This window comes from Oncorhynchus kisutch, linkage group LG9 (genome assembly GCF_002021735.2).
Source record: "Oncorhynchus kisutch isolate 150728-3 linkage group LG9, Okis_V2, whole genome shotgun sequence".
In the NCBI taxonomy this organism is placed as follows: Eukaryota; Metazoa; Chordata; class Actinopteri; order Salmoniformes; family Salmonidae; genus Oncorhynchus; species Oncorhynchus kisutch.
In genome coordinates, this window is record NC_034182.2 from 41,602,228 (window position 1) to 41,619,354 (window position 17,127).

At 41.0% G+C, this 17,127-nt stretch overlaps 1 protein-coding gene across 1 annotated transcript; it reads right to left on the reverse strand.

Moving 5' to 3' along the window:
- Positions 1-202: 202 nt before the first annotated feature.
- LOC109876315 (uncharacterized) lies at positions 203-3,363 on the reverse strand. Its single transcript, XM_020468748.2, has 3 exons — positions 2,866-3,363; positions 1,729-2,031; positions 203-1,372 (listed from the first exon to the last, which is right to left on the reverse strand). Exons 1-3 carry the CDS (start codon positions 2,995-2,997, stop codon positions 1,232-1,234), a joined length of 576 nt encoding a protein of 191 aa, XP_020324337.1. The 5' UTR covers positions 2,998-3,363; the 3' UTR covers positions 203-1,231.
- Positions 3,364-17,127: the final 13,764 nt, after the last annotated feature.

A 17,127-nucleotide genomic window follows, 5' to 3' on the forward strand; every position in this document is an offset into this window, starting at 1 on the left:
CGTAACGCGCATGCGCGAGTATGCAGAGATTTATATGGTAAAATGGGGGGTTGAAATAGCAGGACAAGGAGGCAAGAAAGCAATAGATCTGTCTCTTACAATCCTTCCTTTTCATTATTATTGCGTTAGAATAAAGTAGTCTATAACATGTTATTACATTTATAAATGTACTGAATACTATTCATGAAAAACTACAACAAAACACTCTAGACCCACTTCAGTTTAATATTCAGTGCAAATCCAAATAATTTACAGATAATGTTTGACAAAGTAGAAAAGCTCACAATAACAAAAAAAATTAATTCGAGGTTATTTCCATTATCATAATATTCAGTCAGAGTTTGGAAGCTGTGTCAGACTGTGAAGAGGGTGTGACAGTTTTGGCTACACACACATTCAGTTTGCTACTGAGCAATATAGGCTAAAAAGGTACACGTCAACAAGTTTAAACAATTTAGCAGCATTTTCAAGTATGTAGAACATACAATTAGCCTACTGTAAGTGAATAGCCACATTGACATTACAGTAACATGCAGCAACGTGATCCATCACAGTTTATTTTCTGAACTTGCCTGACCAAAAAAACAGATGAGCACAACATCGGTATGTCAGTTACATGATCATATCCTTATATTCGTTGGAATCACTTTCCGCCTATATTAAACAAATGGAATCTGGAGATATGTTGGCATCATGTGATACAAGTCAACCACCAGCTATCTTCATTGATCAGTAAGCTGCATTTTCACAGTAACAGTTTATGAGTCATTTTTTTTTTGGTTACATTCTAATAGTTAGCGTTAGTCTTAAGTGTTAGTTACGACATGATTCAAACAGTGTTAGAATGTTTCTACTAAAAAGAAAGCCCCTTCAAATTCTACCTCAAAAGTAGGAAGAATACATTTAACATTTCTCACCAGTAAGATGTTCCGCTTCAATAAATAGACTGTACAACAATAACAAAAACTGTCCTGGGAACTTAACACATCATCCATGTCATGACCATCCTTTCTGACAAAGGAATGTTACTGCATCAAGTCTTGCTGGTGCACCTCAACATAGTGAATACAATCGTCTGATGAAAGTCATTTTTAAAGCATTTCATAAAAGGAGGTTAGTTGTGATTTTAGTAAAGCTTCCCCGCATTGGGGACTATATGTCATAATACCTTAGGATTTTCATTAATAACATGTCTGCTATTGAAAGCTGACTGATCTTAGACAGAGAGGAACTAGATTTCTTCTCTCCCTTCCCTCTCGGAGTGGAGGACGTGAAGGGTCTGCGAGGCAGAGTTGGCCCAATGGATCAGCTCTAGCAGGACCCGATAGGTCCACATTTTCGCCCCAAAAGTACCCACAACTCCATCAACCTCCTAAAAGAGAAAGTAAAGTCCGTAGTTACAAAATCATCAAGGTTCCCACAAGCACTCAACACAACAATTATTTTTTACCTTTGTTTAACAAGGCAAGTCAGTTAAGAACAAATTCTTATTTACAATGACGGCCTTGTTCAGGGGCAGAAAGACAGATTCCTACCTCGTTGGCTCAGGGATTTGATCTAGCAACCTTTTGGTTACTGGCCCAATGCTCTAACCACTAGGCTAACTGCTACACCAAAATATAATTTTGTGCTTTAGACTGATTAGGACAATGTTTTTGCTTATTATTTTGGCCTCACTAAATGGAAGATAACCCATGATAATGGTAATTAAAAATTGTAATTTTTAACCTCATTGCACTGATGGTCTGGGGTGACGTCCTCCTCGGTTTCCAGTAGGACCTTGGTGCTGTGAAGCAGATGTCCCAGTCGATCCCGGACGCCCTTTCTCACTGTCTCATACTCGCCCTCTAGCTCACCCATCTCCTCCTCCTCTCGTAGGATGAGACACTCCAGTAGTCCCAAGCATTTGCGCAGGGCTGAGTGTAGAAGCTGAACCTGCTCATCAGAGCTGAGGTCAGGCGAGGACAGAGAGAGGGACACGATGCGGTCCCCCGCTGGGGTGTGGTCTGACAAGAGGCTCTCCCTCTCCCTCTGAGAGGATATAGGAGGAGAAAAGGTGGGTGGGGAGGGTCAGGGAGTGGAGAAAATGAAAAGATAATATAAGCATGAATACAGAATGACTTTTTTTTTTAAAGTACTAATGAGTAACATACGCTGCTACAAATTAAGATGTGCACCAACAGTGCACACCAACCTGCCACTGATTTTTGAGAAATCTACTTTGTTTACAGTGGGGAAAAAAAGTGTTGGCTATTCCATGATAAGCATCATCTTTATTCAAACCCAATAAAATATAAATTTTTAAACAATCGTATATTTATAATAATATCTATACAATTAATTCACTCTATACAATGAATTTACATATATTGGCTATTTTTGTAGATGTATTTTTTTTGTCTATGGGAGCCAGCAGCCAAATTTGAGTGACTCCATCGACTAGGGTGGGTTCCCCTGGGTCACAGTTTAATGGATTGGGTTGGGAACATGGAGGAGAGGGAGGGATGGTTTTTAAAGGATGATTCAATTAGGAACTGCAGCAGCATTACATATTTTGCAAGGCAAGTGCACAGTTACAGTAGACAGTTAATTATTTATAACGACCAATGTTGGAATTTACCATCGGGCTACAGAAACAACATCTTAAAAATATAATTTTATCTAATGAGACTAATCGAAGGGAAATGAAAATAAGAAAGTTACAAGTATCTTAAATGGTGCCTTACAGGTGCAGCGAAATAGGCCTGAGGTCTAACGGATCGTGAATGACGTGGTAGGTATGCTATGTGGTGTTGTTTATACCCAGAAAGCTGCCTTAAAAAAAAAAAATACAAATATCGACAAATTCGCTCAATAACTACTCACATATAGCTCCAGAAGATAAGTGCAGTCCTGGTGCAGTAGCCGAGCCAGAGCCGCTGCTCTCCCGGTTCTAGATCGCCCCGGCGCAGGCATGTCTAGGAGCGTGTCTATCTCAATGTGCTCCTGATCAGCCATTTACTCGAGGTGGTTTGCGGTGAGTCGGTGGTAACCAATGGTGGTAACAGGCAGAAAGCAGCCGGAGTGTTTTCTCCTACTACAGAAATGGAGACTTAGATAAATAAATTATCTAAAGCTACCAACCTCGATATTTTGAAAACGTGCCGATTGAGCTAGAGGTCCATTTCGTCGTCGCAGTAATTTCACCATTTGTTTTATTTAGTTGTTCATATGAACGCGACGTACAGGGGTAATGGAATGTAATTGGTTCCGGAAGCGACAGGGGCGTTTTTCAGGGACGCACAGATGTTTACACCCAAACCCGGAGAGGTACGGACACGCAGACGAAATGATTCGGTTCAGCTCAGTCCAGTCTGTGGGCTTGTTTGACATTGCAGCCAGTCATTTATATAAACCCTGTTTTGCTAATGCTATGTATTGACCATTGAGAGGCTTTGAAGCCACGGTCGGCCATATTGGCACTCACCAGTAAGAGCCTCTAAAAATGATACTTTAGGGAAAATGTTTAGATATTTTTTATTTGTATGTCTAGCTCACACAATAATAATAAAATGCATTCCAGATGTCTGTAATATAATAAACTTGGCAGAAATTGATGTAGACATTAATACATATGGTGCAACGGTCAAAGGCACTGCATCTCAGTGCTAGAGGCTTCACTGCAGATCCTGGTTTGATTCCAGGCTGTATCACAACTGGCTGTGATTGGGAGTCACATAGGGCGGCGCACAATTGGCCCAGCGTTGTTAGGGTTTGGCTTGGGTAGGCCGTCTTTGTAAATAATAATTTGTTCATAACTTGCATGCCTAGTTAAATAAAGGTCAAATCAATTGTAAAAAATCTAACAATCTAAAAATCTATCTTTTTTTTTTTACCATGGTAAATTAATGCCAAGATGGAGGCGCGGTGGCTTCAACACAGTGCCTCCTAGCTGTAATCTAGTGAATATATAAATCATTGATTACAGCCGACAGTCCAGGCGACTGCCGACATATTGATCGACAAATCACCTTCCATCATAAATAACGACTCATTACTATTTGTATTATTTGTAGATCAGTGATTCAGTCAGTCACAATTTACCCACAATACATAACGGTTTTGGTGCTCTCGAACACGGCCATTGGTTCAGTCCACTGAGGTATGGGTTCAGTCCACTGAGGTATTGGCTTCAGTCCACTGAGGTATAGGTTCAGTCCACTGAGGTATAGGTTCAGTCCACTGAGGTATGGGTTCAGTCCACTGAGGTATAGGTTCAGTCAGTCATCCTGATGAGCCCTTCTCAACTGAGAAAGGGGTAGCTGCAGCACGATAGGGTGATGAGGTGGAGACCCTTCGTGTCAGGAAGTAATTTAACCATTCATTATAGTCCTTGCACTCTATATTTTTGTGTGTGTAGTTAACTCGTGACATTCCTGAATTACTCATTATATTAATAGTCAGATTTAATCAACAAGTATGATAGTCAGTTTAAAAAGGTTAAGGTTAAAAGACTGTGTACATACAGTGCATTCGGAAAGTATTCAGCCTCCTTGGCTTTTCCACATTTTGTTACTTTACAGCCTTATTCTAAAATTGATAAAATTGTCCCCCCCATCAATATACACACACAATATGTATTAACAATAAAAATCTTAAATATCCCATTTACACAAGTAAATGGGCGGCAGGTAGCCTAGTGGTTAGAGCATTGGGCCAGTAACCGAAAGGTTGCTAGTTTGATTCCCTGAGCTGACAAGGTAAAAATCTGTCGTTCTGCCCCTGAACAAGGCCGTTAACCCACTGTTCCTAAGCCGTCATTGTAAATAAGAATTTGTTCTTAACTGACTTGCCTAGTTAAATAAAGGTTAAATGAAAAAAACTATTCAGACCCTTTACTCAGTACTTTGTCGAAGCACCTTTGGCAGTGATTACAGCCTAGAGTCTTCTTGGGCATGATGTTACAAGCTTTGCATACCTGTATTTGGAGAGGCCAAATACAGGTATGGTAGGCATGTTCCCTGGCCAAAATGATCATCAAGGACAACAACCACCCGAGCCACTGCCTGTTCACCCCGCTATAATCCAGAAAGCGAGATCAGTACATGTTTTTTATGTTTTTCATGGTTCTGTCTGGGCTCTAAATTCCAGTGAAGGGAAACTTAACTCTACAGCATACAATGACATTCTAGACAATTCTGTCCATACAGAAATGTTTTGTCGAGATCAGTGTGGAAGAACTTGTCTGGCCTGCATAGAGCCCTGACCTCAACCCCGTCGCACACCTTTGGGATGAATTGGAATGCCGACATCAGTGCCTGACCTCACTAATGCTCGTGGCTAAATGGAAGAATGGAAGCAAGTCCCGTCAGCAATATTCCAACATCTAGTGGAAAGCCTTCCCAGAAGAGTGGAGTCTGTTATAGCAGCAAAAGGGGGACCAACACCATATTAATGCCCACGATTTTGGAATGTGTAGCTATTAGCTGACACCAAAGATGTCATCTACAGATGACGTGCAGGAGCTTGCAGGGATTTTAATCTTCCATGTCTACTTTGATGCTAATTAGCATTTTCGAAATCTGAGAGTAAATAGAGCCGAATATATTAATAAAAGTTACCTTGTCCGATAGAGATTTACATGATTATCAAAGCGTCAGGCCAGGGAACGCCTACATGAAACACAGACCTTGTTTGAAGTGGTTATAAAATACCCTATTGGAAAAATGTATGGTGAAAAAAACCCGATTGGAATCATTTCCGTGTTTGGACGTTAGGTTTTATGGGTATTATGATGCGTCCACTGTGGGGCTCTATGGCGACCGGTGTATGGGCAAGTGAGTGTGTCGAAAGGCAAGTAGTAGATGTGCGGAAAGGATTGGGTGTGTCGAAAAGCGCTCCGCTAGGTTAGAAGGTTTTGATTTAACTTGTGTTTTTAGTTTCTTACCACGCAACTACACTTTTAAAGCCAGAGGAAGAGTCCTATTTCATTGTTAGTTTTACACAAATGCTTAATTTTCAGTTTAAAAACAGATTACTGTTTATTTTAGACTGTACATGTATCAAGCAAACCAAATTTTATGTCACATACACATGGTTAGCAGATGTTAATGCGAGAGCAGCGAAATGCTTGTGCTTCTAGTTCCGACAATGCAGTAATATCTAACAGGTAATCTAACAATTCCCCAACAACTACCTAATACACACAAATCTAAAGGGGTGAATGAGAATATGTACATGCAGGTATATGGATGAGCGATGGCCGAGTGGCTACGGCAGGGTGCAATAGATGGTATAAAAATACAGTATATACATAGGATATGAGTAGTGTCAGATGTGTAAACATGATTAAAGTGTCATTATTTAGAGTGCGTTGTATAAAGTGACATCCGGTGACACAATTTTAAAAAATGTTTTATTTCACCTTTATTTAACCAGGTAGGCTAGTTGAGAACACCTTTATTTAACCAGGTAGGCTAGTTGAGAACACCTTTATTTAACCAGGTAGGCTAGTTGAGAACCCGTTTATTTAACCAGGTAGGCTAGTTGAGAACACCTTTATTTAACCAGGTAGGCTAGTTGAGAACAAGTTCTCATTTGCAACTGCGACCTGGCCAAGATAAAGCATAGCAGTGTGAACAGACAACACAGAGTTACACATGGAGTAAACAATTAACAAGTCAATAACACAGTAGAAAAAAAAGGGGGAGTCTATATACAATCTGTGCAAAAGGCATGAGGAGGTAGGCGAATAATTACAATTTTGCAGATTAACACTGGAGTGATGTACAGGTAGAGATATTGGTGTGCAAAAGAGCAGAAAAGTAAATAAATAAAAACAGTATGTGGATGAGGTAGGTAAAAATGGGTGGGCTATTTACTGATAGACTATGTACAGCTGCAGCGATCGATTAGCTGCTAAGATAGCAGATGTTTGAAGTTGGTGAGGGAGATAAAAGTCTCCAACTTCAGCGATTTTTGCAATTCTTTCCAGTCACAGGTAGCAGAGAACTGGAACGAAAGGCGGCCAAATGAGGTGTTGGCTTTAGGGATGATCAGTGAGATACACCTGCTGGAGCGCGTGCTACGGGTGGGTGTTGCCATCGTGACCAGTGAACTGAGATAAGGCGGAGCTTTACCTAGCATGGACTTGTAGATGACCTGGAGCCAGTGGGTTAGCGGTGGGAAGCACCTCAGTTCTGCACCATACAGTATATACCTCAGTGATCGGCAGGCACCTCGATACAACACCGGTGCAGTGTTCGCCTGCTTATCGTACACCAGATAATGGGATTTAACCAAAGAATTATCCACACCTCGTTATTTTTATTTCTATGGAAATCCGAACTGTATAATTATTTTTATTCTTTTTACAAATCTACACAAATTAGGCTTGAGGATGTTTTTTTCCCCCTAGTTATTGACAAAAGAAAACCGAATATCCAATACAAAACTAATTTTACCTCGGTGCCGAACCAGCCACTTACCCTCTAAAAAGTCAGGTAAACAGTTCATTCCTGTGGATATTTTGTCTCAAATTTCAAGCAGCTGAAGAACAGACTGCACAAGACAATCGGTATACTTTATTTTACTAGGCAAGTCAGTTAAGAACAAATTCTAGGCCTAGGAACAGTGGGTTAACTGCCTTGTTCAGGGGCAGAACAACAGGTGTTTTACTTTTGTCAGCTCAGGGATTTGATCTTGGAACCTTTTGGTTACTAGTCCAACACTAACCACTAACTACACATTTAATGTAATTGTTTAACTTTCTGGCTTGTACGGAACATTTACAAGATTTTACAGACAGCTTCAGGCTGTATATACCAATGAATTATGTATTACAGCCTGATTAAATCAGATTAACTTTAGCCTGCCGCTAACCTCACCTAGCATGCTAGCTCGACACAAAGACCTGCTACAAAACATCTCAACAAATGCACAACCACACTACTGAACCACACCATCTGGACTACAACCACTAATGCTAACATGTGTTAACATTTACGCCAGACATGCTCCTATGTTACAAAACCCATAACAAGCCTACTGATTTTGTTGCACTCATTATGTCTAGGGGTCTTAGGCCTAGCTAACTGGCCTGTGACCGGACTTGTTATGTCTAGGGGTCTTACGTTATGACGTCTTGGGCCTAGTTAACTGGTCTGGAACCTGAATGAATGGGTGCATTTATATGAGAAATCAGCATATGCGCCTAGGTGTTGAATGAACATGTGCCCAGGGAGGCGGCAACCTTAGCTATGTCCGGAGCCAGCTCTGTCTTGACTCCTTTGGGTCGGTGAGCCCAAGCTGATCATTAAGTTCAGATGGTTCAGCCTCAGCTCTTGTGGGCCATCACGCTGTCCTTCTCAAATTTATTGTCGCAGATGGAGCAGGAGAGGTGGCGTCGGAGTCGTGCTTCTTCATGTGTCAGTTGAGAGAGGCCTTCTGGGGGCAGGTGAAGCCGCAGATCTCACACATGCCACAGGGGGGAGACAAAGACATGGTTAAGTTTGGGACGGGCCAAATCTGAGGTAAATCTCAATCTAAAAAATGTATTGGGCTCCATTTTTAATGCACCGATTTGTACTTAAAACACTGTAGTACTGACAATATTGCTGAAACCATAATTGTTTAACTTTTTTTGCTACAATATCCAGAAAAATGCAATGCAAGTGAAACACGGACATCGAAATAGAATTACAAGATCATTGCCGTTGTATTGTGAGTATTAAAGTATTTTGGGGCTAAACTGATGTTTTGGCTCAGGGGAGTCAGGGACACTCACTGGATTGGCTTCTCTGCTGTGTGGATCACACGATGAACAGTACTCACAGATATATTCCCTCTCGTCTGAAATACAGACGACAAGCACAAAAGAGAGGGATTTATAGAACAAAATGGATGTCAATAGAGATCTGTCACTAAGAGCCTCAAAAGCATGAGATTACTTTTAAAGCATGTATTTAAAGGAGAGGAGGCTGGTGGAAGGACATGCTCATTGTAATGGAATTAATGGAGCAGTATCAATCACATGGTTTACAAGACATTTCAGTGAGCCTGTCCTCCTATATCTCCACCCACCAGCCACCAGCGAGTTGAAAGAAACAGCCATTGCATGGCTGGAAATTCCCTTAAAATCTAACTGAACTCAAATGATAGCTGAAGTGTGTGCCGCCCCGCCACCAAAACTCCTATTGAAGTACCTGTACTTCTTCTGCAACAAGTGCTGATACTTTAAGTGGTTGGTGGAGAGAGAGAGAGAGAGAGAGAGAGAGAGAGAGAGAGAGAGAGAGAGAGAGAGAGAGAGAGAGAGAGAGAGAGAGAGAGAGAGAGAGAGAGAGAGAGAGAGAGAGAGAGAGAGAGAGAGAGAGAGAGAGAGAGAGAGAGAGAGAGAGAGAGAGAGAGAGAGAGAGAGAGAGAGAGAGAGAGAGAGAGATTTTAGAGGAAACTGGTTAATTCGCGGCTGTTGTAAAAATCGATATTCTGATATTCTTTGAGTTCATTTGGGAAATAGAAACTCAATAAAAACTAGTTTTCCCATGGTGCCCCAGGTTAATGAGTTAATAATTGCTTGATTCAGTTAATCACGCAATTAGAAACTTTTAATCATTCGATGAACAACAGTCGTCACATTAACTAATACAACGTCACGACACTACTGTGAACTAAGCTATTGTACTGTTTACATGACACTACTGTGAACTAAGCTATTGTACTGTTTACATGATGCAGAGGAGGAGATGAAGGAGAAGAGGATGGAGGAGAGGAAGAAGAGGATAGGGGAGATGAAAGAGAGGGTGGAGAGGAGGAAGCCTTTGTAGGTGATTGAAATGTAGGAGGAGATGGAGGAGGAGATGAAGCCACTGTAGACTATGGAGAGAGTAGAGAGGAAGACACTGTAGACTATGGAGAGAGTAGAGAGGAAGACACTGTAGACTATGGAGATAGTAGAGAGGAAGACACTGTAGACTATGGGGACACACCCTCTGACTGTAACCTACCTCAGCCCCTACAGTGTAATGATGGCCTGGCTCGGCTGCTGCCACTTCCTGTCCGCCTCCATCGGTGAGTCCTGTCTACTCTACTGCTGGTCTACATATGAACCCATATGAATTGATGTGATAAACGATTGACTGAATCTTTTTATTTGGGTCTTTCTTTCATTCAACAGAAGAACTTCGACTGGATGCCCTTTTTACTCTGGATTTACTCCATAATCAAACACGATGAACCACTGATAAATCAACTAAGAAACCAATCAATAAATCAATGTGCAAACTAGTCATGCTAGCAAACTAGCCATGCTGGTTAAGTGTGCCTTGAATTCTAAATGAATCATAGACAGTGTGACCAGCAAAGCTCCCCCACACCATCACATCTCCTCCTCCATGCTTCACGGTGGGAACCACACATGCAGAGATCATCCGTTCACCTACTCTAACAAAGACACAGCGGTTGGAACCAAGCAAGTCTCTTCTCATTATTGGTGTCTTTTAGTTGTGGATTCTTTGGAGCAATTCAACCATGAAGGCCTGATTCACACAGTCTCCTCTGAAAGGTTAATGTTGAAATGTGTCTGTTACCTGAACTCTGTAAAGCATTTGGGTTGCAATTTCTGAGGCTAACTCTGGGTCTTCCTTTCCTGTGGCAGTCCTAATGAGAGCCATTTTCATCACAGCGCTTGATGGTTTTTACGGTTGCACTTGAAGAAACTTTCAAAGTTCTTGACATTTTCCGCATTTACTAAGCTTCATGTCTTAAAACTTCTTTAGGGAAGTAGCGTCCCGCTACCGTTCAGTTAGCGCCATCGATTTGAGTTATCCACTTGTACAACTTGTAGAGAAAGGAATCCGAAAATCTACCCCTAAACTTTCTTTCAACAAGTCAAAATATGTTTCCATTTACTCCTCAGATACCCTAAAATGTAGTCAAACTGTAATATTTCTTACAGAAGAAGTATGTTCAATAGGAAACCGATTTTAGCAGGTGCGTACTGTCTTCATGGTGCCACGAATTTCCAAGACTGTGTCTCTGTACTAAAACTAATATTTCTTATTCGTTTTTGACATTGACTGCTGACACACTGTGGAAGCCATAGGAATTGCATCCAGGGAGCTAATTTTGGATATGACCTTTTACTTGCTTTTCTAAGAGGATGGTCTCTCAAAAAAAAAGATGTTTGGTATTTCTTTGGATTTTCTCCTACCATATCTATTGTGTTATATTCTCCAACATTATTTTAACATTTCTACAAACGTCAAAGATGTTTTCCTTCCAATGGTACCAATTATATGCATTTCCATAACCAAATATTTTTAGCTCTGATATTGTTCAAATCTGTCAATTGTTTTCCCAACATACACTAACAAACAGCATTAGGGGAACTTAATACATTTAGGGAATAGAGAAATAAATAAATACATATGTAAATATAGCTGTGAATGGAGCCCTGTAAACATAGAACTGTAAACTTAGACCTGTAAACATAGAACTGTAAACTTAGACCTGTAAACATAGAACTGTAAACTTAGACCTGTAAACATAGAACTGTAAACATAGACCTGTAAACATAGACCTGTAAACTTAGACCTGTAAACTTAGACCTGTAAACATAGACCTGTAAACATAGACCTGTAAACATAGAACTGTAAACATAGACCTGTAAACTTAGACCTGTAAACTTAGACCTGTAAGCATAGACCTGTAAACATAGAACTGTAAACTTAGACCTGTAAACATAGAACTGTAAACATAGAACTGTAAACTTAGACCTGTAAACATAGACCTGTAAACATAGAACTGTAAACATAGACCTGTAAACTTAGACCTGTAAACTTAGACCTGTAAACATAGACCTGTAAACATAGAACTGTAAACTTAGACCTGTAAACTTAGACCTGTAAACATAGAACTGTAAACATAGAACTGTAAACATAGACCTGTAAACTTAGACCTGTAAACATAGAACTGTAAACATAGACCTGTAAACATAGACCTGTAAACATAGAACTGTAAACATAGAACTGTAAACATAGACCTGTAAACTTAGACCTGTAAACATAGAACTGTAAACATAGACCTGTAAACTTAGACCTGTAAACTTAGACCTGTAAACATAGACCTGTAAACTTAGACCTGTAAACATAGACCTGTAAACTTAGACCTGTAAACATAGAACTGTAAACATAGAACTGTAAACATAGACCTGTAAACATAGAACTGTAAACATAGAACTGTAAACATAGACCTGTAAACATAGACCTGTAAACATAGAACTGTAAACATAGACCTGTAAACATAGACCTGTAAACATAGAACTGTAAACATAGACCTGTAAACATAGACCTGTAAACATAGACCTGTAAACATAGAACTGTAAACATAGAACTGTAAACATAGACCTGTAAACATAGACCTGTAAACATAGAACTGTAAACATAGACCTGTAAACATAGACCTGTAAACATAGAACTGTAAACATAGACCTGTAAACATAGACCTGTAAACATAGAACTGTAAACATAGACCTGTAAACATAGACCTGTAAACATAGACCTGTAAACATAGAACTGTAAACATAGACCTGTAAACATAGACCTATAAACATAGACCTGTAAACATAGAACTGTAAACATAGACCTGTAAACATAGACCTGTAAACATAGACCTGTAAACATAGAACTGTAAACATAGACCTATAAACATAGACCTGTAAACATAGACCTGTAAACATAGAGATGCAGCAGACGATTCAATAAACACAGAGATATCAACTGAGTATTTATGATGAATATAAGCGTACTTTTTTGTAACTGATTAGTAGACATTTTACAAGTAATGTTGCTCTCATTCAGTGCTGTATGGTCATGCATGACAATAATCCATATAGTTACACATGTATTTTAATGTTGTGACTATTGTAAGGAAAGCAAGTGGGCTCAGACATCAACATGACATCTTTTAATTAATCAGGGGGGGCACCACAGATTATCTTTGGGACCACCCTGGTTTTGCCTCAAATCCAATATGGCTGCCGTATGATTTGATATTGAGATAAAAACGGCTGCATTGGACCTTTAAAGACACAATAACACAATACAAATAAATAAGGGCAATTTATAAGCAGGTGAAGGTGTCTTAGTGTCATCTTGTTAGCCATATTGGATTCAGAATTAAATTGATTTACACTTGTTTTACACATTTCAGAAAAAAATGCCTTTAATTTAATTGACATGGGTTTTTTTTTACAGTACAGGTGACTTAACTCCCATCAAATGGTATTACAATTTCATGGAAGTTATATTCACAACATATTTCACAACACAATAAATGTGTGCCCTCAGGACCCTACTCCACTACCACATATCTACAACACAAAATCCATGTGTACTTGTGTCTATGTTATCATGTGTGTCTATGCATGTGTCTGTGCCTATGCTTGTGTTGCTTCAAAATCCTGCTGTTCCATAAGGTGTATTTTTATCAGTAAAAAAAAAAAAAAGATTCTACTGCTTGCGTCAGTTTGTCATGACTTGGCCTGTTGGGTGAGGTCATAAAACACCCTTTCTCTCTCTCTTCTCCCCCACCGGTTTATGACCCCCTCCATAAATACCGAATCTCTCTCTATCCACTCTATAGAATGAACTTTGAAAATCCTTTCTTTACCACAGAGATAGACTTTGCAATACCGTAACATCAAAAGGTTGGGGAATGGAACGATATTTCTGTAATCCAACCAGTTGAAAGTGTCCATTGGTACTGAAAGAATATGATGTCAGATCATTTGTTGTTTGGGACATTATTACGGATGACAGGACAACGTAAATTGTATACTGGAAAGTCTACACATCCTAGTTATCAGATTTACATATAAATGGTGCAACATTTATATGGTTGAAAATGAAACTATTTGTGAGAAGATGAAATGTGATTTTAGTCTTGTAAATGAGAGAATTGGTTTTATAGTAAACTTATGTTCAATCAGTAATCCACGGGAGCACAGACATTGGTTGGAAATGATGCACCAATCCCCTTCTCTTCTCCAGTACAAAAGTCCCTGTGAGCTGTGCGAGCTGATTATGGCAAAATGGTTTGACATTTGAGCTATTATTCACTAAAGAAGAAGTGATACATCCTAGACGTTGTGTTATCCGCTGCAGCTGTAAACATAGGAAAGGAGAGACAATCTCTTCAGATTGACAAGGTACTTCAACGTGACTAGAAAGATTATTCAAAGGACAAGGGCGATCTCTGCTGGACAAACCAGTCTTCCATCTTCGACCCATCTATTGAAGCGCAGCTCAGAGTAAATGTATATCTTGCATTTTCCTTTTCCCGAATGGGCGGTCATTAGAATGCATATGATTCTGTATTTACGGTAGCATAGCTTCTCAAGGTCCGATAGAGACCCAATCCCTTTGTCCCTCAGTCTTCCCGCTCTTTCATTCAAACCCAACCCCCTTCCTTTGTGTAAATGTATATCTTGCATTTTCCTTTTCCCGAATGGGCGGTCATTAGAATGCATATGATTCTGTATTTACGGTAGCATAGCTTCTCAAGGTCCGATAGAGACCCAATCCCTTTGTCCCTCAGTTTTCCCGCTCTTTCATTCAAACCCAACCCCCTTCCTTTGTGTAACGAGTTGTCATCTCCAGCAGAGATCGCCCACATAATCCACCAGGGACTTTTCCTGACATGATTAGTAATCGATGTATGATCTATCATGTGTATATATATATATTATGTATTTCTGTGATATGATTAGTTATTAAATATATAATTAAGCCAATTTGCATATCGCTGATTCATAATTTAAACTAGGGTCCGTGCAGATAACCAATAATTTTACGATATTTGGAATGAGAACTGATGAGGTAATAACTCATTAATAGAAGACTAATTGATCAGATATTAAAATATCTGAAGAGTTATATTCGGTAAAATTATAACTTTGTAATCTCAACATTTTCCGTGGTGCCCCTGACTTTCTAGTTAATTAAGTTTAAATGATTAGTCACGTAATAATAATTACACACAGAGAATTGATTTGATAAAATAACAGTCTTCACATTTAATGATAGTAAAGACACTGTACGTTACCTGATGTGGAATAGAGCTCCATGTTGTCATGGCTCTATGTAGGACTGTATGCCTCCTATAGTCTGTTCTGGACTTGGGGACAGTGACGAGACCTCTCCTGACATGTCTTGTAGGGTATGCATGGTTGTCTGCGCTGTGTGCTAGTCGTTTAACAGCACCTATCAACAAGACAGGTCCTACAGGCTCTAGTTTTGTCCCACCTGGACTAATGTTCAATCGTGTGGTCAGGTGGCACAAAGAGGGAGTTAGTAAAATTGCAATTGGCTCAGAACAGGACAGCACGGCAGGCCCTTCGATGTACACAGAGTCTCAACATTAATGATATGCATGTCAATCTCACCTGACTCAAAGTGGAGGAGAGATTGACTTCATCACTACTTGTATTTGTGAGAGGTATATGGCCGATATACCACGGCTAAGGGCTGTAATTCAGGCACTCCGCGTCCCGTCGTACATAAGAATAGTCCTTAGCTTCGTAGGACGTTGGCTTGTTTTCTAAGGCTCTCTGTAGACGTGAGATGGAGGTAAATAAAATACATTTCCTTTAAGTGGATCTTTCACTGAGTTACTTATATAAACAGTATGTAGATATTACCTGCAGAGTAGTAATTCATATTAATGTACTGGTATTAACTATTACATACACCATTAATTTGGACAGGCATTTAACTGACTTCCTCTTTGCAACAGGTTTGTAGTGGAGGTCATTAGGGTCATCTCTGAAAGGAAGGTCCTCGACATCACCAGCTCTGGCTGAGGGTCCGCGTTGGGTCTAGAGGGGGTTTAGGTATGGAGGGCCTTGAGGCTAGTGAGGGGGAAAGATAGGACATTTTTTGAGAAAATTGAGCAGGATGGCTTACATATAGTCTCATTCTAAGGGCCAGTTTCCTGGACACAGATTAAGCCCAGTCCAGGGCAAAAAATGATGTTCTACTTTTATATAGGGGGACCTCTAGCCTGGGGGATGTCTAGCCTCTAGCCTGGAGAACGTCTAGCCTCGGGGACATCTAGCCTCTAGCATGGGGGAAGTCCAGCCTCTAGCCTGGGGGAACGTCTAGCCTAGGGGACGTCTAGCCTCTAGCCCGGCGGACGTTTAGACTATAGCCTGAGGGACATCTAACCTTGGGGATGTCTAGTCTCTAGCCTGGGGGACACCTAGCCTGGCGGACAACTAGCCTGGGGGATGTCTAGCCTCCAGCCTGGGGGAAGTCTAGCCTGTAGCCTGGTGGACCACTAGCCTCTAGCCTGCGGGACACCTAGCCTCTACCCTGGGGACACCTAGCCTTGTAGGACATCTAGCCTCTAGCCTGGTGGAACTCTAGCCTCTAGCCTGCGGGACCCCTTAGACTATAGCCTGGGGACACCTAGCCTGTGGGACATCTAGCCTCTAGCCTGGTGGAACTCTCGCCTCTAGCCAGCGGGACACCTAGTCTCTAGCCTGGGGACACCTAGCCTGTGGGACATCTAGCCTCTAGCTTGGGGAACGTCTAGCCTGAGGGACACCTAGCTTCTAGCCTGGTGGACCACTAGCCTCTAGCCTAGGGGACCACTAGCCTGGGGGACATCTAGCTGCTAACCTGGTGGACCACTAGCCTCTAGCCTGGTGGACCTCTAGCCTGGGGACACCTAGCCTTGTAGGACATCTAGCCTCTAGCCTGGTGGACCACTAGCCTCTAGCCTAGGAGACCACTAGCCTGGGGGAAACCTAGCTGCTAGCCTGGGGACCATTAGCCTTTAGCCTGGTGTATGTCACCAGACTCATCTAGACTCTAGCCTGGTGTACCTCTAGCCTGGTGTATCTCTAGCCTGGTGTACCTCTAGTCTGGTGTACCTCTAGTCTGGTGTACCTCTAGCCTGGTGTACCTCTAGCCTGGTGTACCTCTAGCCTGGTGTACCTCTAGCCTGGTGTACCTCCAGCCTGGTGTACCTCCAGCCTGGTGTACCTCTAGCCTGGTGTACCTCTAGCCTAGTGTATCTCTAGCCTGGTGGACTTGTAGCCTGGCGGACCACAGTATATGCAATACAGGTGTCTTAAGGTGCATTTAGGCT

Bases quoted from the DNA above. Each gene is read 5' to 3' on its own strand.
- LOC109876315 (XM_020468748.2), bottom strand. From the start codon at position 2,997: ATGGCTGATCAGGAGCACATTGAGATAGACACGCTCCTAGACATGCCT. The intron at 2,032-2,865 runs GTGAGTAGTTAT...ATATCCTCTCAG, and splicing joins CTTATCTTCTGGAGCTATAT to AGGGAGAGGGAGAGCCTCTT. The intron at 1,373-1,728 runs GTTAAAAATTAC...TTTCTCTTTTAG, and splicing joins CAGACCATCAGTGCAATGAG to GAGGTTGATGGAGTTGTGGG.